Here is a 26,438-nt window from a genome sequence, read left to right as displayed (position 1 = left end):
ACTTGAGAGTTCCTTACGCCAACACAATCTATTTGCCGAATATGTCGAGCTCGCTGTGGCAATTTGCGCGTCATGAAATTTGACCGTACACACGAGCGTGATATTGGATTATATCGAATTCAGCTTCAAATATTTAACTTTATGGCCCGATAAATATCTCTCATATTGACGTCATTGGGTTGTCCACACGATCGAGTACCAAACGCGATCGAGCAAACCGATTCATTCGCGTATCTCTCCATCGTCATCTTCCATTCCGGCTGGACCGTTTCCAAACTGGTGCCGGTATTCCTATCCGCATAAGTTACGCCACGAATGCTAAGCAACGGCTACCGAAAGAAATCACGAAAAGGAGAAACGTTTTGGAGATGAGAGCGTTCTCTCGTCGACCTCATGAATATCGCGCAAAATGTAATCTCTCTCTGGCGCTCGCCCTTTTCTCTTTCGCTCGGCTCCCCTTTTTCTTTTTTACGTTCCCCATCTGAGGTATGCCGCATTTTATTTCGCACGTTTTTTCGCGATACAAAATTTTTCCCATCTCACCACCGTGTCCAGAAATATGTTTTCGTTTCTTTTCCTCCACTTTCTTCCTTACCCGATAATTTCGTGTTAACGCTTGCAAATTCCGAGGTACTATACGTTTTTTGCAGTTACTACGGATAATAGGAACTTCGAGCTAATATCAGAAGAACATTTATCCATAATATTGTACGAAATGAATGTTTAATCATAAATTAAACGAGATTTATAGTAAAATGTAATTATGCTCGGCGGGATACTAAAATCTTTGCTCACATTTCATTTTCGTCCGCGAAATGCGTGAGGGATAAAACTTTAACAAAGAACTTAAAACTTTCTCGCTGCTACGTTTGAATTTATAAAACACGTCCGGTTCTTGAATTCTTCAAGAGTCAAAAAGCAAATTAGAGATCGTCCCATATCCGTGGGAGCTTCCCTTCGTGTCTCCTTTCATTAAAATCGTAAAAAAAAGGAATACGCGTTGACTAAATTGTTAAAGAGAGGGAGACGAAAAGAAAAAAAGAATCGGCGGAAGGTGTATAGGAAGAGAGAGAGAGAGAGACGGTAGATAAAGGTCAAGCAGTAGTACTGCATACCAAAATCGCTACTTTATCAGCTTCCTTGTGGATTAAGTGTTGATCCTTCCCTTTACGTGCGTCGGTTCTGACACAGCAACGATCCTAGCGTTCCTTCCTCAAATATGAGTCCAGCGACAATGTTCAAAATTGCACGAGATCCACTTTACATCCTTTTTTCTTTTATGTAGCGATTTGTGTTTCACATAGTTGATTACACCGATCGTATCTCCGATGTGGCAAATCATTCTCACGTTTTATAACGCCATTAAATATGCGGGAAATTAATTTTTTGGCGTTTATAAATTGTCTCTCATTTTAATTTAACATAATTACAAATTTATAATAAATAGATTTAAATATTCAAAAGGCCGACTGATTTATTCATATCGATTATGCCTATCTGTATACATAACTCATTATTTTCATCCCGATCAAAAATTTGCGTTGATAATCGATCGGAGTGTACGACAATAGTCAGGGCAGGGTGTATTCATATCTCCTACGTTAATTATCGTACGATGCGAGATTCATCGATAAAACGCGGTTGCAAGATTCGTACAATGGACAATTGTTTACCGTAATTTGACTTTCAAAGTTGAACAGATATAGAAAGAGAATAGGTTGCCGGGGCCAATGAGAATGTGCGGTTTGGCGATATATCGTTCTTTCAATGGCATTTGACGTTTCAAACCGCGTTACAAACGATCTCATGGAAGCTCGCGCACAAAGGTATCAACAGTGTGAAACGATTAAATTTTAATTGTATCGAATAAACGAATATCGAGTGATATATCTCGATAATAGGAAGTGCGAAATAAATGGCTAGCGTCTCTCCGCATTGCCGATACCATCGAAATAGAAAGATAAAATAATAATTATTTACGCAAAGTTATTTATAAATACACGCGGCAGATTCTCCATGGCGATCGACGAACGTTGTGCACACCGCAGGAATTATTTTGACAAATTACGGAAATTACGGAGGAATAGGCACGGATAAAGTGCGAGCGACTTTAAGTAGATAATCCCTTTGAACTCGCGTTTGAAGATTCCCGGCTATAACACGAAGAAGTTACGCCGACTTATCCCATAAAAGCAAAAGCTTACGATATAATCTCACATCGGTAAAGGCGTACGGAGCGGGAAATAAGTAAAAGAGAAAACTCTTGCCCCTTTTCATCGTGACCCAGCAATTCTACGCGATTTTACGAAAGCTAAATCGGTAGGATGTCTCTACTTTGATTTTCCTAGAATTCCTTTATCTCTCGTGTTATCTTTTTGTGTCATTACGCATTCTAGAAAAAAAAAAAAAAAAAAAATAAGAGAGAGAACAATCGTACTTATTGCGTATTACTTCGGTGTCACATGTACAAATTCGTGCCGGTTACTTTTATGCTTTCTCGAGTTACGATTTCGCGATTTTTTAATAAACGTACCCACCATCCATCTTTATTTTCATCTCCTGATGCTGGATGCTTGTGTTTTTACGGCTTATTGTCCACTCTTAACCTCCAGAATTACGCAATTTCTTCCCTCACGTTTATTAAAATCTTCCTACCGTTTTACAATTTTCCGTTGTCCATTCCTCGTTTCCAGCTCCGTAGCTGCCACTTCATTCTTATATACCCTCATTTCGCCGAATGGCTCGACACACCTCGATTCCCGGACTACAACGAGATGAAGTTCTTCCGCTTTGCACCGCGCCGTCCCTTCCGAACTGAAGAGACTGTGTGGATTTTCTCCTGCCTCTATCCCCGTCCATCTCAACTACAAGGCACTTCGTTTTCAATTATCCTTTTAAGCGATCTCCACCGCAAGAACATTGCGGACGGAGGCAATTTGTCCGATCGCCAGCAGAATTGTAAAATTTGAGTCTCTTCTTCCCGTCTACTTTCTGTCTCGCTAGAATATTCAATCGTAAGATATTACCGGATATATATCGCCACTCTTTCTTTGCACTTTTAATTCAAAGTAATGTGATGTGGCATCGAGGGAAAATACGAATTTAAAAAAAGTGTCTTAATTCTTATTTGCTTTTAGTGCCGTTTCAATTTTTGCATTAATTCACTGTCCTTTTTCAAAGCGTGCAAGCAATTTTATTCCGTTACTCATCGTTTTAAGATATATAGTTTTCATCAAATAGCCTCCCTTCGGAAGACAAGGTCTTACGGTACAATCAACCCAATTATTTAATCTCTCCTTTATATTCTTGCTCCGCTCGTTATAATGCTACATTAAATTCGTCTCAAACTTGGACACGACGCGGGTGGAATAAAAAGGCGTTAAACGGAGGAAAACGACATGTAAGCTTAAAAAAGTAAATAGCGGAGAAGTTTTCGTTCTTTGCTCCGCTTCTTTCAAAAGGATAAAACAATCGCGTCGAATTGCTCAAAAAGAGTTCATTCAGAAAAATTCATGATGGTATTTTATACGTGGAATTTAAATCTGCGGCGTGCAAAGGGCACATTAAATTTACCCAAAGAGAAACGTGTGAATCGGAAACGTGCGGGAAATCTTTCTTTCTCGCGAAGTTCTACGTTTCGGTGCCGCGTTAGTGTCGTCATCACCGTTGCTGTCCGGACGTTGACGTTAGGCAGACCATCAGTTCACGTTGTCACTTACCGTTAATGTGTAGGTTGACATGAATGAACTTTGGTGGATGGGTGCTGATCTGACATTCGTATTGGCCCTCGTCGCTGCTGTTCACACGCTTGATACGCAGACGCCAGTTGTCCGGGTACTGGAATTCGATGGTGTATCTCGAATCGCCCGTGTATGTGTGCTGGCCGACTGTCAACAGACTCATCTTCTCGCTACTCTCCTGCCGTCGCAGCCAGGACACCTGCGTATGCAAAACGATCCCCTTAAAAAAAACGCGGTTGCATTTGAAAATTTTCATAAGACAATTGGCCACAGCTTGTGGCTTTCATCGTCGTCTATCATTTATTTATTATTAACGATCGCACGTAAATATGACATTTTTCGATATCGTTTTGTATTGGCGGCCATACGTGGGAAGATGGATTTGGATACTTTTTCGATTTAAACGTCTAGCCGACACGTCAGTCAACATCAAGGACAGCGCGTATAAATATCAACAGGTGCACAGACAATCGTTTATGTACGGATTTTTCCGATTGTATCGACACGTGTGTCTATCTTACGATACACACGTTTTATATATGCGAGTATTTGCACCGTTCCGCTATCGTTTCTGTAGAAGAAGATGATACTTCTGGTAATGTGTGTTTTACTTTCTTGACACTGATTAATGTTTCTCTTGTAATGTTGCGGCAATTGAAAAACATTAAATAGAATTTCATCGATAAAAAGAAGTCAACGATTTTTCCTATAGAAATATTTTGATCAAATATTATTTCTTTAATAAGAAGAAACGTATAACATGTATTTTTCCGATATTAGATTAAATGTTATTTATCAATTTATTTTTTTTCTATCTCAAAGAAGAATACTTACTGCTAAATTGAGTTATTTGTATAAATATATAGTAGAAAATATAAATTTATGATAAATTGGATAATTAATTAGGATTTGTATAAGTTTGTGTTAAAATCAGATTAAGATATAGCGAATATAAAGTTAAGGTAATATAAGGTAATTTACTAGTATAAGTGAAATTGAATAGCATGTTGCCGAGTATCCTTAAATATAATATATGATGTCATATATCTTTTACATGAATCTAAGAGTTAATCAGGTTATCGGTACTTTTTTATGCGCATTTATGATATGGAATCATGTAAGATGCATGTTATCATCAACTTTTATCTTTCGTTTTTCTTGGTGCAAAGGTATATTTTTAACTTTATCTAAATGTGCAAAAAATATAACTTATCACATCTAAAAAAATTATATTATATGTAACTTAATATTATAACATGTTATTCCAAAGTTATATGTAATTTAATATTATATTTATCCATTAAGAGAAAAAAAATTGCAAAATTAAGAAAATAAAAAATTAAAAATATCACTCAATCAATTAAAAGAATCACTTTTTAAAATGAAAGGCTATTTATCAATGAAAAATGTAGGCTTTTACGTCTTATTAGTTGGAATTTTCAGATCTTATATTATTAATGAAGTAAGAAGCAGATTTAATAAAAATTAAATCATTTTTATAAAATGATTTCGATAAAAATGTAATAACGTAAAATGTGTATATACAAATATTTAATTTTATACAATTTGCGAATTCGCGATATTGGTTAGTTATATTATAAATTGCTGCTAGGTAATGGGATATTATCTGTTCAAGCACCAGAGAGATTCATGCGCATACAACCGATATCTGACCGCATAATTTGTTCTATAGTTTGGGGCGTGGATAATGTAGGAACGGTTTGTAACTCTATTACAGCAATAAATGCAATCTAAATGAACATAGCAGTAGTTGAGAATAAAGTATCGCAGCGGTAGTTTTGCAGCAAATTAAACGTCGTCGTTCTTCCTTTACATATTATATCAAATTTTTCAACATACAAAGATCAAGATTAACATATAATTGAGCAATTAATATTCGTGTTTTTTATTTACAAAAATTTTATACCTACCAATAATAAGATTTTACGTTTAATAAAATACGACTACGCCGTAACGAGTAAGTCACCGTAAAAATGGAGAAAACTTTATACGAACTTTAACGAACTCGGATATACTGCTGAATTATTATGTGTAGATTACGCGTGCGAATAACCGGGTCGCCGGCTTGCGATTACGTAAATTTCTCCTTAAATTCGTTCCTTGAAGTATAAAACGTACGAACGCGCTCGCTCGCTGCGCGCGCGCCGCAGCAGATTAATCATAATAAGCTAAACGTAGCTTACCCGTGGTATAATAAGGCAAAATATTCTGAGATTAGTCGTGAATTATTACGCAGTGCATTTGTAGCAGTGATTAAAAGCTGCGGGCGACCAGATACGAGGCACGGAGGGAAGGAGCGAACAGAATGACCGAGTATGCAGTTTCACGCTTACGGTTTTGTCCTGCAGCAACGATATCCTACAATCAAGCGTGACACTAGCACCAGCTTGCACCGTAATGTTGGAGCTCTCGCCTTCGAAGTGAGGACCCCATTTGTGATCGTGATGATGCTGATGCTTATTCAGAGTGCTGTGCGTGTCAAAGATGTAGTTCAGCATTGGTGCATCCGTCGGCACGGATCGCTTCGCCGCCGTCGTCGATTTTGTCGAAATCGAGTCCGTCGCCAGAGGCAGTTCTACAAGAGAATGAGAAAGTAAAAAAAATGTATAATGCCATTAGTATAAGGAAACTTGTCATTCTTCAAAATGTTTAATTATATGTAAAATTATATCTCAGAATGTTGTGTTTGCGATAAATAAAATGCCGCATACGCTTTATTTCTGCGTTTAAACTCGAGATAACCGTTGCTCTTTGTTATATGAATATGACAGCATAAATTAATGAAGATCTGTATTTCATATATGTATAATAAATGCGAAACGAGCGTTGTCCGTATTGTATCATTTAGCATTTCGCGTATATTAAACACACACGGCGCGTCATCATTCGAATTGTCATAATTGTTTACGGCGTCACAACTCATATTTACGTGTATTTTCATATTATGTACACTCTGCCAATTCTCTCTCCCCCTCCCCCGCTTGCTTTTTTTGTATTCAACCCATCACTCCTGATCGTAACTCGTGACTTTATTTAATCGATTCGCTGCCATTTTCCCGTTATGGGCCATCGCTCAGGTTATCGACATTCAGCCAACCTGCCAATAACGGCCAATATTCGACGTAAATATGCATTTATGCCCGCAACAGACGCAGAGACATACGACATTCTCAAGCTGCTATTATCGCTACGTACATATGTTCTAAATTTTTTGGTACATTGCTGAATAAGAAGTGTAGTTTCATTTCAATCTATATTAACACACTTCCAAATTTCGAAAGAAAGAAATAACGTAAAGATATTCTTCAGAAGATATTTTCAATTTCATTCTTATTTGAGTTAATATTAATATGTCATTATAATAATAGAAAACATAAAATTTATATTTTTTATCTAATATATCTCTGCTTAACGCATTGCAAAATTTTCTTTAAATTGTCTAATGAAGAAATATTACATTGTTTTTTTTTTTTTTATAACAAATTAAATTATTTTTTGTCGGCTGTCTTTTAAATCCTAATTTTTATATAACCAATTCTTAAAATTGTAAATTCTTTAAGAATTGCTTAAGAGTACGCAATTTTAGTTCTTATAACAATTCCCGTTTCTGTGTTACAACGACATAACAGATGATCCAAAACTTAACCAACAGCGTTCCGTTTATGGTTACCGTTTACAGTACTTCGCGCTATGCACTCTCTTTCAACTTTGATAATGATAATTTCCACAGTTACACTTCATGTTACCGACAAAGTTCGCGGTACAATCCGACATTGGGTCGGATACGTTGAATATCTTCATGGATATTTCGTCGCAAAACGGAAGGAGAAAAGGCGTGCGGGAGAATGAGAAAGCCGAGAATGAAAGGAAACGAGAATCTCGGGGCAACGCGCGAAACGATGAAGAAAGTCACGTTGCTCGTCCGAGAATCACCAAGCTAGATACTAACTTGCGATGACAAATTTTTCCGAGTTTATACCATGGAAGAAGCACTTCTGCGATGTTCAGACACATGAAGGTAATAAAACGAGAAGGTATTTTCTACTATAAAAAGTTATGATGGAAGTTCCACGCAGGTGGCCTCGTCGATTATTTCGTGTTCTCTCTCTGCGCTCTTTGATAATTACATTATGATTTTTTAAAAATATTTTTTATATAAAAGTTCCTAACTCTTTATCTTAATATACGATTGAAAGATAATGTATTGGAAGTTATCAGCAATCTTTTCATGCGCATATTTACTCACAGAGCGTTAAATCTGGATACGCGTGTTTTAAAAGTCGTTGGAACTTCAACAGCATTGTAAATATAACAAAGTATCGAAAAATTTGACCGAATATAGACTTCCCTTTCATAAGTCCCGTCACGTAACGCCAACAGAAGTTCCATTTGAGAGCGCCACGGAGAGCCCCGCTGCAGTCGATTGTTCTACGACCGAAGACGAATTGGAGCACTTGTGCAGGTAATCCTGACTTTCATCGAGTCAGCGATAGGTGAGCACGGGAGTTTCCCCGGACCTCGAGCAATTCCGACAATCTTCGGGAGATTCGACACAGAATTCACGGGGTTGCGACAGAGGGGAAGAAAGGAATATACGACCGTACGATCCCGCGACGAAGTCGCACGTCAAAAGGGATCAGTATGCCGCGGAGCGCGAAATTTTCTTTTCCGCGCGCGACTCTTCGCCGTCATCTCTCTGAAGACTACCTTATTCCTTTCTCTTCCCCTCGCGCATTTCGATCTCTTCGCCGTTTGGCTTCGCTCGTCGGTCGTCTCTTCTTTCCCGCTTGCACCGGCGCGTCAATTCCGTTTTCTCGATCGCGAAAATTTTTCCTCCGCCTGAGGGAAGAAAAACTGATCGGGAATTCCGGTGGAACTGTTGGAAGCGTGTCTCGGATACCGAGAAGAATCTATGTAGTCAGTCATCACTCTCTCTCTCTCTCTCTCTCTCTCTCTCTGGATATAAAAATCGTATTGACATTAGTATCATTCGTTTTGCTTCGATACAGTCGCGTTATTAAGGAACGAATTCAGACATATGCGGCATGTGTAATTTTCGTTCACGCAGACTCGATCGAATCCTGGTGAACTGATATGATTCAAAATGAAAACGGAGTCATGGTAAATGATATCTCACTTGATGTATCGCGGGAGGATCTTTAAATATTTCGACAAGTAATCGCGATCGAGTCAATTTGTTCATATGTTTTATAACGCTTAATAGATACTTCTATAAATTGTGATTGTTTTTTTTTGTTTTTTTTTTTTTTTATTATATCATATTGTCATTTTTATAGTTTGCGAAATATATCGAGAAAAAAATAATCGAAACGATAAATCATGACTATTTCTTTTAATGAGTCGATGTATGAGATTTTTAATGACAATTGATTGATTTAGGATCGTGACAAATAGTTTTAATAGAACCTGTTATATAACAGTGTACACAACAAACCAATCTCTGAAAAGTTTCCAAGGAAGGATTGGTATTGAAATAGAATGATTCATGTGCAAACAATATCCGAACAGTTGACAAGCAAACGGGAATGGCGAAGTGTCGTTAATTCCCGACCACCCGCGCGAAATACGGCGTAATTCAACTTTCGAAGTCCGGCATTCGGGTACTGAGCTGAAGAGAGATGGCCGCGTCAGTATGTCACTGGTACCAGCTGATTGCAACCATTTGTTGGCAAGATATACATTCTGAAATCACGCTGGTATACCAGATTACATGGCGTAACTAATTACACGAGTTTATTCCGTCAGATGCTAGAGAAATCTTGAGTCAGTAGTACGAAGAATGTGTTGAGGAAACATAAATCTCGCTCCGAGGTAATATATATTTTAAATATATTTTAAACGCAAATATACGACGAAAAATATGCATAAAAAATAGTTATCTCGCTTTTTACAAATATATCATTTTTAATTTAGTTATTTTTTTTTTAAATTACACATTAAATTTTATATAAGATACAAAATAAAATATGAATTGTACTGCAAAAAAAGTTAGGTTTGATTTTTATCATAGACTTAAAATTTTTAAAACATTGTAAAATTATCTAATAATCCTTATATAACAGTTGATTATTGTTTTGAATGATATTTGAACAGTGAAATAAATATAGTAGAGAATAGAATAGTAGTAATAAAGTAGAAATAAGATAATTTTAAGACACAATTATTACAATTAAGTATTTTCTTATTAAAAAGTGAATTGTTAAAATTTTTGTCCAATATTTTTAATGTACTACTTGTGTGACCTGTACTAAAAGATGTAACTTTAATATGTAAACATGCGCATATGTCGCATTTCGCATATCGCGCGAATGAGCGGAGGATCCTGCGGTCGTGGCAAACGTTGATCCGTTCCACTTGGGAAATGCACGCGTCGTGTATTTTATGCTCTCTGTTCTTTGGGTTTAGTTGGAGAATGTCGTCCTAGAATAGTGGTTTTCGGCCTTTTTATGATTTATCTCTCAGTGTTAGGTTCCATTTTCATACTTGAGAATGCAGATAGAGAGCAAGACGCGCTGTTGCGAATGCATCGTACAATCGTATGGTTCAAACCACAATAAATAATTCTAATTCGTAACACAATCCACTGGACTTCTCATGTTTTATGCATTTGTCGCCGTGCAACCCTACGTGTTACACACATCGTCGTAGGCTTACAATGGCTACAAATCGTATCGAATGTTTTTCTTCTTCTAATTTCTTCAATATCTCTTCTCTTCGTCAATGAATGAGATTACATTGAATTTTTTATTATAAACATTTTCTATTAATAAATGTAAATAGATTTTTTTCACGAATATTTTTATCTATATAAATATATCCAAATAAGATGCCAATAAGAAAAAGAGAAACTACTTATAGAAAAATGTTTTTATATATAATAACAATTTAATTGATTTTACATATTTCATAAATAAACGTTTCTTCTCTAATTCTTTTCTTTTACAATAAATTTTTCTATAATTGATTAGAAGATCGATTTATAATATTAAAAGATTTGATAGAAATTAAGCATTACTACGAAAACTATTACTTTTATAAAGAATAAAAATGAATTCCATTTTAGATTTAACGCACACAATATGTTCTTCTCTTGCTAATAAATCATACTCATCACAAATCATACATCATCTAACATTATCAATTTATAGCGCATTTATCAATTTTCTTACAAATTCGACGTCACGAAACATTCACTTCGAGCACTTTCTTCGATATCCGATTTGCAGATTCGTGTAATGTTCGTAAATATAGAGAATATATTGTACGCATTATACCTTATGCCTCGGATAGATTCGCGAGACTGATTCGTAGAATCGGCCGATTTATGACAAACGTGTTGCAGGTGCAACGCGTTGCAGATACTATAAATTGCGAGAATTGCAGGTATATACGGATGGACTCACGGCGAACGCTCGGTTGCATGTTCGAGTAGTTCTCCGTTGCGGGTATTGCATACGTCATGCAGCCACGCACGCGAACGAGCACGTGCATTACGCGCCATGTCAATACGTTCTACATATATGTGTCGTATCGATTTGAAGTAATACTCGGATTTAGTTTGATTATATGTAGCGATTAAATTAAGCCGAAAAGAGAGTGAAAGGAAGAGCGAGAGAAACAATAGCGTTGATTGAACAACAGGCGTTTATACAATTAACAAGCGGTTGATTATACAGGTCCCTTATTTATTTATATTTATAAATAATATATATAAAGATAATTTATAATTATATCTATATAATTTCAACTGCGTACTAATTACTTAATCAGCACCAGTTTCCCCTTCTCCGGCTGTTTTAATTAATCAAAGTGGCAGTGAGACAGATGGAAGGAGACGGCACACGCATAATACAGAGGGATAATCGGAAGAGACGGATAGACCGAGGCTGCAGGTTACCGTATCATTAACGAATACGTGAGCACGTTCTCGGCATGTTCTGTTCGACGTAGACGCATTTAATTTATATGGTGTACGCAAGGACGTGGAGTAACATTCCGCGATGCTGGCAACGCGCTGCACTCGGCATCGATCTCCCTGGGAATTAATCGCACACGTCGGCGTGCCGATCGCTTTGTCACTTTCATGATTTGCGTACGCGCCCACGTCGCGGTGTACCGAGTAGATTAGAAATTCTGCACGCGTTTCGAACGTCCACGTCGGTGCATCCATTCTCTCTCTGAGCGACGTGACGCTCGTATAGCGTAGAAACACGTCGATTGGTGGTATTTTGCTGCAGAGATTCCCTTGTTTGGGCGAATCCTCTCGTAAGAAAATCGCGCTAATGGCGAATTAATCATTTTTTTTTCCTTCTATTCGATCGTAAATAAATCGAAAGCGAAGTGCTATCGATATAGATTTACTACTGATATTCGTTACGGTTAGGCCAAAACTTGAATTATTTTTATAATCTTGAAACATGTAATAATAAAAATAATAATGTGGTAAAATAAATAAAGGTTCGTTTAATTGAAAACTATGTGTACAAGATTACGAGGCGTACGGTTCATATCTATAATCTTATTATCATTGACGTGCAAAATTCAAATATCACGTTATACCCGTGTGATCCATCCCTGTTTGTAATATGTAATAAATTTACTCGTTGCAATTTAGAGTACACCGGGCACGCTAATATTTCGACATACCATTACTTCGCTTCGACATTTCCGATAATCCTAAATTCATTGCAAAATAATTGACGGCCGATCCAATAGAATGTAATTTGTATCCCAGCTTGGTTATCGACTTTGCATCGTTAATTGATGCAAAACAGCATTCGTTAAAAACAATAATTCGATATCGGAAAGGGGCGACGACTTTTTTTTTTCGTTATTGCATTAATAGCAGCTCTCGGTAATTGTGTTCTGCCTTCTGTTCCCACCATCATGCGAACCGACATCGGTACTGTTGCATCTGACAATGCCAAGATGGGCCGTTCAGCTCATTTCCGCCTTACGAGGAACAATAACCGCCTCAATCGAGAGATAACGTGTCTTTAGCAGAGGAGACCGCATTGCTGCGAAATTCTCCAGCACATCGCTGCATAAACTACTAACGATTACATTTGAATCCCGTTAGTGAATAGCGCAGTTAAATCGAGGTAGCGAAATAAGATACGTGCTAAACGAAGCAGAATGTGCACGAAAGAAGTGGATGAAGATGAATAGTTCAATTACAGTGATTTACTATCATTTAATAAAGTGCATCTGCGAAAATTTTATGCTTAGATTGCTTTGTGCTTAGATTCTAAACATTGCCTTTTAGTACAACAAAGAGATGTAGTCATCACATCATTATCCTTTTAAACATTTTTTCTCATCTTTTTTCAACGTAGCGGTCGTAAGCTTTTGTTACATAAACGACTTACTTTTAAATATATAAGAAAATCTTTTTTTATAATAAAATTTTGTAATAAAGTTTTGAAGTCCCTTATTATTATATTGTTTTATTATCCTGATTATTTTATTATTAAAGTTATTTTGAGAGATATGACTTAAGATAATTTTTAATTTATTTAAGAACTGACTTTGTGTGTTCTTCGTCTCATAATTCCATTTCTCTGTCAAAATATCGCATTCGTATGTTCTTTTATGTCCTGTCGGTAGCAGACATTTGATTAATTCTAATCAGTCACGATACGAAACGACGCATAATACGAAACAACATGTCGTATTGCGGTATTACGAGGTAATAGAGGGACATGGTCGGAAGTTATTATCGTCTCTTGGATTTACATACTGTCGCATCCAGAATTTATATTCGACCGTAATCTAAATTTCATGGAGATTCATCTCGCGTCTCGTGAGATAGGCTCTTCCGCGAGCGACACGTATATTTTAGATCCTCGTAGATTTCGTGTAAACTCCAATCACCTACGCCAAACAGACATGCATTTCCACAACGAAATCTTTAATGTATGAAAGAAAACTAAAAATTTATCGTATATATATATATATAGAATTACATTGCATAAAATTGTATATTATAACACATTATAATATATAAAATTTCCAAAATACATCTAATAATTTAATTATACCGATAAATTAAATAATTTTATTCATAAACTAATTTTAATATTCGCGAATAATGAAAAGCATTAAATTGTGTATGTGTGTGTGTGTGTGTGTGTGTGTGTGTGTGTGTGTGTGTGTGTGTGTGTCTGAATTATACATTGTATAATTCAGACACACACATAATTCAAACGTTGTATTTATTGATTGTTGGGCTATCTAGTTGCCTATTTGGATTGTGATTGCAAGCAATAAATATAATGTCACTATTAATACATATGGAGCAAGCATTCCCTGTTGTCATTAAAGTCATGAAGTTATGGGACTCTAAGTATCGTTCTCATGATGATAAACGTCGGTCGGATATTTGACGCATTCGATACGAGTCTCAGTGATCAGCAAGGGGCGACAATGATTTACTGCGTGCCATGACTCGTGATTTTGCGCAGAAACGATCTTGCGAACAATTGTGAAAATCTCTTTGCATTCGATGCAACGCGACGTTACATCGCGACATTGTTTCCATCGAGCGATATTTTGGACTGTGGCAAAAGAAGGCGTGAACGACGAATATCGCATCGTTTCTACTTCCGATTTGGATTTGGATTATGGTAGATGTGATGTGTACATGTAACATCGGAGTCGGAATATTGAGGTATAAAGCATGAAGTTGTAAAAGTATGTTACGATTCACGAGACACTCACTCACGTGAGTAAATCTTCTTTACGACAAAAGTAATAGTTTCCTATTCGTACGTTCTTTAATAACGATATCCTATATTACTGCAGTATACTCTCTTTAATCAACGTTATAGCATTTATATATAAAAGAGGTAAAGGAAATTTCACGTATTGCCTTTGAATTTCTACTTGAGATCGCTGGGACTTAATTTCTCGATTATGTAATATCGCTAATCTCATTATAAGAATTTTCGATTGACAAATATAATCACAGCTGTCAATTTATAGAGGAAAAATATTTTTGCAATGTTTTACAGCAATGTTATATAAAAACATCTGGTCTTTCATTCTGAATATCGACGATGGACCGGTTCGAAATTCTCGATACGACGGTCTTTATGACAGTCGGCATTACCATAACTCACCCCACGTCGCCATGTTATGGAACGAGCGAACTGGAGATTCGCGTTGTTAATACTTGGATGAACGCCATCGCGGCAGCACGCGCAGCGTAAGTCATAAATACGATTCACGCGTGATCTGTAAATCGATTTCGTCAAACTGTCGGGTCCGCTCGCGGCAATAATTTAGGAATTACCAACGCTCGTCCATTTTCCGACTCGTTCCATATTTGTGTCGCCGCCCGTTTCTCGCCGTTTCATCACGGATCGCAAAACGAGAAACGGAGAAACGGCAGGCGCCTGACGCTTCGCGTTTCTGTTTTCTAAAGGCTTTCTCACTCACCTGTCTGCGTGTCGGATGCCGAGAGGTGAGCCAAGCGGTAGATCGTCAGAAGCCGAAGAAGCCACATGACACTACACATGACTGGCTCGGCGTGCGGCCCGACCGGCTGCTGCCTTATCTATTTCCGCTGCTGCGGCCCGTGTACCGCGGCCTCAACATCGTCATCCTCTGAAACACAAGTGCAAAAGTTGTGAATAAGTAAGCTCGAGCTCGTTTGGCGTCTTGGCTTATCTCACGGCCCCATTCGGCTCCGCCGATTCATCGTCTTGAGTAATCCGTGAATTGAAAATCCCGACGTAGCTCCTCGCTCTTTCGCGTAAGAAAAGGCGTAAGAAGATTTTGGTAAGAAGGACTTTATGGCAATGTCAAATCCTGTGACGTTAAATTGTCGGGCAAAACTATCGGGAAAATATGTCGCGATAGCAAAAGTTTTATATACGGGCGATTCGGTTAAGGAGCAACGGTGCGTGATTTACGCCGAGCTTAATTATCATCGGATTTATCATCGGGCACAAATTATCAGGTCGGTCCACAGCGCGCGGATAAACGTTTACGTAAAAATATTTGTTTATTGAAATTATAAATACCAATGATAACAGAATTGTTAGTAAAACGAATTGGAGTAAAGCGATTAGTCGTCGGGTAAAGGTAAAATGATAACGTACACAAAAGTAAAAAGTTCTTAGTGTTATAAATCGAATGTCTCACGTAGACTGTGAGGTCTGGATGCGGGATGTTTCCGCGCGGGAAATAACAACGGGAAAGGAGGAAGATGCGCGGCGCATCGTTGCCATAACGTAATTAACTCGTTTTATACTGGCGCTCGTAAGTCGGCCGACTGCCGCGCTAATATGAAAGTATCGTCCTCTCTACGGGTATTAACTTCTAAACTTTCCCACGGGCGGAGCGTGCGAGGAGTTTAATTAAAGTATGATTAAACATCGTAGGAGTAATTGAATGAAACAAGTAATTCCTCGCATTCATGCATTTCCTATGAGCTGTTATATATTGTCGGCACGATTTTAGATCTCTTTATTTCTCGGAGGAGCGTTCGCCTTAAATTTGAAGAGCGATGTTTTCAAATCACGACAACCTTTTTAAAGATTTATAATCGCCCTCTCGTCTCATCTTTCTTCAGGCGAACTCTGTTGACGGATTGACGATCGAGATTTTTCTTTTTTAAATTAGATAAGGTAAATCAATAATTGGGGAATTAGATTGGGACGCTGGATCGAGATAACTGACACGCCTCGAAGGCGAGTGCAAAATCCGCGATCTCACGTATCATCGTCATTATCCAATCTCGATTTCGACGACACAGCGAAATCAAAGGCGACGGCAATTGAGGACACGGAATGGGACGTATCACGTATCGCGTTACGTAGCTCTTCTAATGGCTCGCTCACCCTTTAGTTAAAGCTCGCGCTGATGCGAGTAGCGGTTAACGATTTCAGGAGATCACCAGTTACGAAGTCGAGTGCGTCGCAAGCTTACGTTCGCTTATCGAGATGCTGTTAAGAGCTATTGACGTTAGCTAATGCGAAATTGCCTCTACAAAATTGCATCAATTCTACAGCTTTATGATATTAATAAGAGATATTTTAGCGTATAAAGATGCGTTTAAAACATATATAAAAAAACTGGAACTTGTGTGTATTTTTTTACAGGTTGATTATTAAACTTATTAATTTTATTATATATTATTGAACTTTATAATCCTGATATTTATCATTTCCATGCCGTTTATATACTTTTACGTTTACTCCTTACGGAATATCGAAAGGAACGTTACGGGTTTCTGATAGCTAAAATATATCTGCAATTAGGACGATAAATGCTAATGGAAAAGCTGCGGCACTTCTTTCCAAATTACATTAGCATAAAAGACCTGACCGGAAGCCTTTAACTCTCACTCCACAACGCTAAACTTCCCTCGTGCAATGCACGGATTCCATTAACATCGTTATCGATGTACGTGTTCGCGATTCGATTTCAAGTAGATATACAGATAATCTCTTTAATAAGAATTATCGCGTAACGCGTTTGATCACGTGTCGTCACGCGTCAACAAGAATGTCACGATAGATAATAATACTTATTTTCCCCGAATCGTTTCCCCGAGTAAAACGTACTTGCGCGAGTCTCAATTAGGAATCGATGTCACGTAGAAGAACTAGTTATATTGAGACATAGAGCAGTTGGGCCAAATTGGACGATATTGCTCCGTGACTCTTATTAGAATGTTATCAGATAACGTATTCCTGCTGGAAGCTTCTGCAAAATGCCGCACATACTCTCTCTCTCTCTCTCTCTCTCTCTCTCTCTCTCTCTCTCTCTCTCTCTCCAAGAATCAGCACAATGAGAGCGCTAGGAAGCGATATATATCTTGACTTAAATCTCCCTCGCGGCGATGCGCCGTCACGACGCGCTATTAATTCTGAGCGATATATTTCGGTACGCGCGAGCACGACAACCGGGGAAAAAGAGAGTGCGCCATCATTGCAATTTATTTATCTCCGACCGATCTACCTCGTCGCTAGCTCCCGTGGTATCTCTGTCGTTAGTTTATTTCGCTGAGAATCGTGGCGCGCCGCCAAAAATCTTCCGTATATCGCGTCCGCACCGCTACATGAGCTTCGCTTTACACTCACCATTGGCCCGAGATTCCGATTCTTTCCTCCTCTCTCGCGTTTCTGAATTTAAAAGTTTTCACGACCCATAAGATTTCTTCCGCGTAATGTTCACACCCCGGAAGTTTTATTGTGTTAATTTCCAATGTTATACGAGACCATTTCGAACTTTTGACTTTACTTGTAGGTGTTCTTTGATCGGGGAACTTTTCTCTGAGAAAAACTTGGAAGAGACGATCGTTATCTATTATAATTGTAATATTTAATGTAAATTCAAATATTTTTTTTATTTCAGTAAGGTAACTTTTGGACAAATAAAGTTCAATAAAATTTAACTACTGTCGCAAGTAACAATTGTAACTATTACGAAAATTAATTATTGTTTCGTCAGTTTAATTAACAACAAATTAATTTCAGACGGATGAGAGAACATATGTCTTTAAAATAGGTAAAATAGGTAAAATAGGTTGAATATCGTATGTTTGCCTCGAGAAATTACGTACAAAATGTCAAAATAATTTTATGAGCAAAATAAAATTGGATGAAATGATTTTGATGAATTGATAATACGAGCGGTATGTATTAATTGTAAATAATTGACACATGATGTACGTGACACGTGATGTACGTTTTGCGTGACGGACATGCCATTTTGCGTTTATAACAATAAATCGATTTATATTCATTTTAATGTTTTTTTATATTCAATAATATTGAAGCGAATTTGAATTTGTTTACGCTATTCATATGTTTGCTCCGGTTGCTTCGCATACGTTTCAAATATGTTGCAAGTTTATCCATGAATATTTGACTTTCACGCCCAACTTATTTGCACACAAACGATAGACTTTCTAGAAAATTTAAATAATTGAATATACGTGCATCGGTTATTGATCGGATTATATGCACCAACCATTTGCCTTATATAATTTATATTAATATTTAAATATTTTTTTAATTTAATAATTTATATTAATATTTTCTTAATTTTATTATGCCACTATTATTAATAATTTAATGAGCTTCCTAAATCCCAATCATAACTGCGATCAAATAAATGACTAAAGTTCTTGTTTACTACACTTGTAGTTACAGACAAGATTGAGGCGGTAACTAAATTTATATAAAATATTTCGTTGAATGCTTTCCCGACATACGTCGATACTTTGCTACAAAGTTGAAAACGCCGGTGGAAACGCCCCTGGAAATTTTTATACATACGCAAACTTTATCCGATACTTCCTTGCAGATTTGTCCTCGCTTTTATCTCGCAAATTTTCATTTTCTCGTGACCTCTTCACGAGATATATTTAAATGTATCGACACCTTGAGTTATAAATAAATATACATATACTCTTCCTCTAGTAGCTATTTTGATATTTCTGCTCGCTACAATACATGATTTATGCAAAAACTTCATCGTACTACGTGAACAGGTCCGTGTGGTGATATTATCCGATAATTATGTCCCTATTCGAACAGAACAGATTGCCACAGCCGTCACATGCGAACTCGTAACGATTTCGGCGAACTATGCGTGCAAAATGCGAGTCGGTGAAGTTATCGCAATTAAATCGCTCAATCCGGCAGAGATTCAATGAAATATAATAATACACTTGTAATTAACCGGAACAGGCAAAACGAATCGCTAATCACTTGTAATTATTCGGGAAAGCGTTTTATATTATCTCTCATAGCGATAGTAATGCGAACTGTCAGAAAAAAATTATTCGAAAATGTGAACGATTAAGATCATTATTGGAAATCTATGACGCGGTGCTTTTGACAAAGTTTCCAATGTGAATTTTCTTAAATAATTACGAGCGAGAATCAAGTGATGTACACAGTAATGTGCAAGCTAACAACATCTAAGCATCTTAATGGAGCGATGTATTTGTACGTGTTACGGCGACCAGAGCGTGTAATCTCGTTAATCTTTTACTGTCCAACCGACTTGCGCGACCGCATCTTACGTGCAACTTGTCGCAACGCCACGAATCACTCTATATAGGGTCAAGAGGTGCAAGCAAGTTAGCAGGCGGGGAGATGGTTCTATGTAAAGTTGCCCAAGTTTAACGTAGAGGAGGAGAACGCTACTCTGTCCATGACTTCGGGAGCGATATGAAGAGGAACAGAGAAAAAGAGAGAGAGAGAGAGAGAGAGAGAGAGAGAGAGAGAGAGAGAGAGGGGGGAGAAAGGGAGAGATGAAGGGAAGCTTGCGTTGTAGCCGTTCTTGAAGCTCGGTTTTAATGAACTTTGCATAATGTTGCGCTGCTTCTACCAGTCTGCACGATTCCCATCAGAATGCGAGAGGAGCGCCCGACGGCGCGGAATATTTTTATTCGCTATGATAAAATATCCTTCAACCGTATCTGTGTGAAAGTGTGAAAGTAGGCGCCACAGTTATTCCTTTTGAGCATAACGTAGTCTAGTGATGCCGAATAGCTCGTCCGTTACCTTATGTAGATGTACGAAACAAATGCGATGATCTTGTTACATGTTGAAGATGTTCTGCATGTCGTACATTGAAATGATCGTAACGCGAAAAATCGTGTCGCTCCGTACGACGATGCTTCGCGCTGTTTTGCTTCTCCATGTAGATCCAAATTGCTACTAGGGAGAAAATAACGAGAAAATAACATGGTTCGTGATTGCTTTACATTGTAAAGCCTTTTATATTGTTGCATTTCTATAAGAAAATATTTTTGATTGACAGCTAGATACTTGCAACGTTTCCTAAATACATTTACATTTTGTTATGAGCAAAAAAAATCTATCTAATATGTAAAAATAAAAGTCTTTGATTTCATTAATAAAATGTTTTAGAACCATGAACGATTAACAACCATATACCGGCGTATTAGCAAACCGAATAAATTACATTACATAATCGTACAAGTGTTATGCTAATGTGTCTGAATTTATATCCGTCGTAACGTTTGAATGCGAACGCGAAAACGATTTGATGACTGGTTTTATCGCGCCCGTCGCATCATCGATAAAATAAGTAAATTTATTTATATATACGATGACACGTAAGTAAGCTGACATGACCGAGCCCAGCAAAGAAAATTAAGAACAGGGAGATGGAATACCTTCGCACGAAAAAGATTCCCGTGGTTGCACGTGGGATGAGGTATAAATCATCCCTTTTTATTCGTGCTTTTACCTGGAGGCCACGATATAGCGATCTAATATGTTTAATGCGCATTACGATGCCATTCAATATGCCATAATGTAACCTACGTAATATACCTCGGCAGCTACTGTAAGGATAATAAGGGCAGCAGGTCGGTCTAGTATAATCCCGCAGCTTTTGCTTAGATAAGATAATAGTTTAAGGACGTCAACGTTCATACAAGTCAGAGCTGAAAATTTACGGGCAATCTTTCACAGTTAAGTTTAAATATAAAGAGGCATGCAACATCGAAATCTGTTGATTATTACTTTATATAACAGCTTCGCAATGCACCAATTTGTATATAATTTCGCAATCTCTCTTTTTGTTATCATCAAATCATGTCGCAAATTACGTAATTGTATATCAATACGAATTGCAAATTTTATTATTATTATTTGCTTATTTTCCATTAACTTTTACGTAAAGAAAAATATTTTCTGATCCACTCATTTTTAAAGAATTTATATCTTATGACCAAGTGACTTACTCTAGATAATAATATTTTACGTTGTAAATTTTTGTAAGATAAATCTGCTTCGCAGAATATAAAGCAGTTTCGATTTTATATCCTATTATATGGCGTCACATATATGTCATGAGATATTCGTTCTTATTTATTATTATTATTAATTATATTTTTTGTTTTAAGATATTTTCTAGCAACTGTATTGTGCTTCATTATTTATACTTACTCTATGCTAATATTACAATATTATTTACACTTATACGTCGTATGTATATGAAAGCTTGCCATTTATTTAGATTGCCCGATTTTGAGACTGGAAAATGTCACACCGTTTTTCCATCTGCTGTAAAATATGATCCATGAAAATTGAATTCTGAATATGTGCTGTTTATGAGGGTTGGAAAGTTATCATCTTTAATATAAATTTTTATTATCACAGAGAATCGAATTTAAAGGCTTGTTGCTATCACACAAAATAATCATTTGGATTTTTCTCAGATATTCAATCGCATAAAAATTTATTGAAAATTGAGCTTTAATGACAATAAATAATAATATATTTTATATAATTTAAATAATAAAAATGATATAAAATATATAACAATCATAGAAGCAACTTTAAAAAATGCTAAAAATATTTATCAATATTTAACAATTTTGTATTTTGTCGCTATATATATTTTGTGGTTTGCATATAAAAATCAGATATAAATAAATATAAGCGTCGAATTTAGTCAGAATTTTTTTAACGAGTCGCAAATTCAACGAACACATATTTTTTTTATACATCTAACCTTCTTCTACAAAAATTTCGCCCGAATCTGACATATATTTGATCTAGAGTATAAAATGTATAATATAAATTACATGTATAATTTTAAAAATATATAAAACAATATAATTTAGCAGAATAGCTTTACGATATTGCTTATAAAACATTATACATGTAAATTTGTTATTCTTATTATTTTCCTTTGTTATTGATTATAAAAATTAAAATTTAATTCACAAAAATATCATCTTTTTAAAATAATGTAAAACTTACTTTTTTGTGACAGCTTTTTGTTCAAAATGTGCGTTCGATTCATCAAGAAGTCATATTACTTTCAAGACGAACGAAATATGGCTAAAATTTTTTCCAGACTATTTTTATGTATAGGATAATGCATTACATATTATATATTCTGCTGACTGGAAAAATATACATAAGGGAACAAATATTATAAATAAAATATGTTTCTTTATCGAAATCGAGTAAGGATAAAAGATTGATGTTCTCCACAAATCATCCCTGAAAACGACGATGCCGACCATTCAAACAATCTCGATGGGGTGATTTTTCCTATTTTACCTACATCACTTTGTGTGTTCGCGTGAATTAAATTTCGTGGCTTTCTGGCGAATAACCAAAATGATATATACCTATATTTAAACGGATGTTTATGACGAATTGGTAAAAATATTGTTTCGGACAAATCAACATAAATATGCAAGCGATTGATTTTACTTTAAAATATTGTTGTTGTTTTTAAACTACCGTTTTTTAATTTTGTGTTTCATGTTTCATGTCAGAGACTTCAAAAAATAACGATTCACAAATTCATAAAAGAGTTGCATTTCTACGCCCGCATCAAATTGTACTTTGACTATTATACGTGCCCTTATCAAATAGAAAGAAACTTAATGAAATCTGTGTGAACGATTACCATCTTTGCGATCAATAGTTGTCTCTTTTATCCTCTATCTAGCCGGGGCTTTCGTCCAAATTAAATTTGGAAAATGACACGCTTTGCAAATGAACTTTTTATGGCTTACAAAACATCTCTTTGCTCGACGCACCGAGAAATTTTTTTCATCTACAAATCATTTAATCGTTAAGTAACCGTTAACTTAAATGTTTAAATATTTGAAAATTAAATTAGCAACTGACATACGAAAAGATACATTTTGTAAATTTTATAAATATAAATAGTTATGAATATAGTTAATTAAAATTATATCGGAAGAAAATTTATAAAATCAATCAATGTGAGACCTCAAAGCTTCTCTTGTTTAATATTTATAATAATAAATTTTGATAAAACTAAAAAAGTGGCATACACTTTCGTCACATGTTGAAATTATTGCGAAATCTCGAAAGAAATGTTCTTACGTATACTAATTTGCAAAATTTTCGAATTTGCTATGTAGATATAACGCCACCTCGTCTCTCGTGGCGTTCACAATTTCTCGTTACGTGATCAAATTTCGAGTATTGTAGCTCGAATACTATAGCTCGTCAGTCGCACGGATGTTCTGATAATAAACGCGACGATCAAAACTGCACAAAGATTCCTTACTGCCTTGCCTAGAGCATTTCTGCAGATTGAATCGCAAAACCGTGATATTTACGAACAACAATGATAAACAAACCGAAGGGCAACGCTGTTCAAATGTATTCTACAATGCGATTATTTGGTTTTCATGAGCGCCAGTCTGGGAAAGATTCCTCTGATTCTGCTTAGCATTTAAATATCAAGAATGCCTGTCGCTTTTGTCTCGCCTTACACCGATAAACTCACAATTACACATGCATGAATTTTTACATTCTTCACATTTTATGATTATAATAAGCCGTGTAATTTCCTTGTAAAATTATATAAAAATTCTATTCTTTATAATAATTACCGATGAAAAGATATATGCAATTGGAATATAGATTTTTGGAATTTATGCAGAGCAGACCAAGATAAAAAATAGAAATACCTTAATTATAGATTAGCTTCGAGTAATTGCGAGATTTAATTGTTCGCGAAAAGATATGAGTGAGAAAATTAATAGTCGCCAGCGGATGATGCGAAATTCTCATTTTATCGAGGAAGAGAGGCGGTACGTTAGAAAAGACTGAATGAAAATTAGGATTAACGACCTCGCGAGGAATAGGGTCGATGGAATTGAAAGAATGGATCAAGTAGCCCAGCAGAAAGAAAAAGAATGATGGGTGAGAGGGAAAGGGAAAGTGGATAGACGAATCTGATTTATATGATAAAGAACAGAAGACGTAGGCGAAGCATAATCGCACCTTTTTTTCTCGGCACAAGGGGAAAATTAGTGCGGCGAAAAAAAAAAATAGATTTACTTTTCTGTCTTCGTGTCCGAGTGATTTATATGCGAAAAAGAAACGATAATCGCGGCGTTACGGCACAGTTGAACCTCTTTTCCATCGTTTCTGCAATCTAACGCATCTTTTTATCCCCTTCTCACATCTGTTTCTTTTTAATAACTTTATCTCTCCTCCTGACTTTGTTCTCGAATAATTAGAATTATTATGATTAAACTGGTCGTTGGTTTTTTTTTACAATTTAATCTTCTTTACCCTCAGGCGCTGAGCTAAATTACATCTGCTGCCGTTCATGCGAAGAAAATCAAGAAAGTCCGTGACTTCTGCTGCGTTCTTTTAAAGCGATATCTTTTTTTTTTCTTTTCATTTTTCCACGACCAAGGGGTATTCTTCTTGTCGACTCTAAGGGGCTATAACTTGAAAACTTTAGATAATGCGTTGCATGAATAAAAACACAGCAAGTACTTGTGCGCTCTTGTTTAATCTCAAAATAATTTATTTATTTATTTTCAAAACATGCATGATTGAATGCACTCAAAATAGTTTCCAGTATAATATTTTTACTTGTGCTAAACATCATTGATGCATAAAGAAAAGCAATATCCATTTTGTAAAAAATAATTATTCTATACTATTTATGATAAATAAGTATTAAATACTGTTTACGTAAATTTAATTAAAGTTTTTTATGGCATAAATAAATTATTAAATGTAAGTGCGTAAAAATTCATATTATCATCCTTTACATATAAATATGGCGCATAAAAATAGCTAAATAAAAATTTTTTTTAAGTTAAGGAAGTACATAAATTAAATTAAATTTCCGAAACAATGAAGATTAAGATCCATAATTTAAATCGTCTTTTACCGATAAAAGTGTTTCTAAATATGACTAAGCTATTTTTAGAGGTACTTTTATCGATAAAAGAAAATTTAGAATATACAGGCCTAAATATTTCTTTAGTTTATTTAGTAAATTCAAAAGATTAAAACATTCCGAATAATACCTCAATTATTTGTTTCCTTTTTAAATTTTTAAAGCATTAAAAATGATTTGTGATAAATGTAAAAGATATATTTTTAGTGTCGATTTAGTATCGTATATTTTATCTCATTTCTGCGGATTGAACACCGAAAGAAGAGATGACAGATCAACAGTTATGACAGAACGAAATATCATATCGACAGGTGTATATCATTATATTGTGATTTTGCATGACGCATTGTTTTCAATGCTATCGCGATTACATTTTCGACAAGGAAATTTCATGGTCCACCGTTTTAAGCCAAGTGAACAACACAAACATATTCTAACTTTACGTTTAAGAAGTGCCTGGACCGAAGACAATTCGATGTAACGCACGTTTCACATAGCTCTGGGGTGTTCGTTAGAATGTTCAAAGGAAGATAATAAACTCGTCTGGTCTGCTCTAATTACGCCCAACGGGCATAGCGATTATCGGCATCGCGTAGCGTTGCTAGATTTTAAATAGCTGGCCGGTTACAAAGCATCCCGGTCTCGAGATACAATGCCCTCTCTCTGCAGAGTAACGAAGGCAATGAAGATGCTGAAAAAGCCACGGTCGTGTATGTTGCCGGTTTGTGTGGTCTTTTAATACCATTCGGATCAATGCGTCGGACAAAGTGGAGTTCAGATCATGATGTCGGTTGGATGTTGGTTTGGTGGTGTGCAACCCTCTGAGTGCTTGAAACCAAATTATTAGAACAACGGAACATTGAAACAGAGCTATTGAAGATCATTTTATAAGATTACGTCGATCTATCGGTTATTAGAATTCAAAGGGATCAGGGATAAGAAAGTATGATTAGCGATAAACTG

At 36.1% G+C, this 26,438-nt stretch overlaps 1 protein-coding gene across 7 annotated transcripts in view; it reads right to left on the bottom strand.

Moving 5' to 3' along the window:
* Positions 1-26,438, bottom strand: part of LOC105425724 (zwei Ig domain protein zig-8) — a 143,592-nt gene that overhangs the window by 13,499 nt on the left and 103,655 nt on the right. For 5 of the 7 annotated variants that reach the window (XM_089081240.1, XM_089081239.1, XM_089081243.1 and 2 more), the window contains 3 exons: positions 15,222-15,389; positions 6,095-6,336; positions 3,720-3,960 (listed from right to left, as the gene is read on the bottom strand). In XM_089081240.1, coding sequence (XP_088937366.1) covers positions 3,720-3,960; positions 6,095-6,336; positions 15,222-15,300 — 562 coding nt within the window. In that variant the 5' untranslated portion in view covers positions 15,301-15,389. The remainder of the gene's footprint in view (positions 1-3,719; positions 3,961-6,094; positions 6,337-15,221; positions 15,390-26,438) is intronic. The other 2 variants (XM_011636609.3, XM_089081244.1) reach the window with 2 other exon arrangements.

Source organism: Pogonomyrmex barbatus, unplaced genomic scaffold (genome assembly GCF_055798465.1).
Source record: "Pogonomyrmex barbatus isolate J1 unplaced genomic scaffold, ASM5579846v1 scaffold4, whole genome shotgun sequence".
NCBI lineage: Eukaryota > Metazoa > Arthropoda > Insecta > Hymenoptera > Formicidae > Pogonomyrmex > Pogonomyrmex barbatus.
Note: the sequence above shows the minus strand (reverse complement) of the source record. Positions and strands in the feature narration are given on the sequence as shown.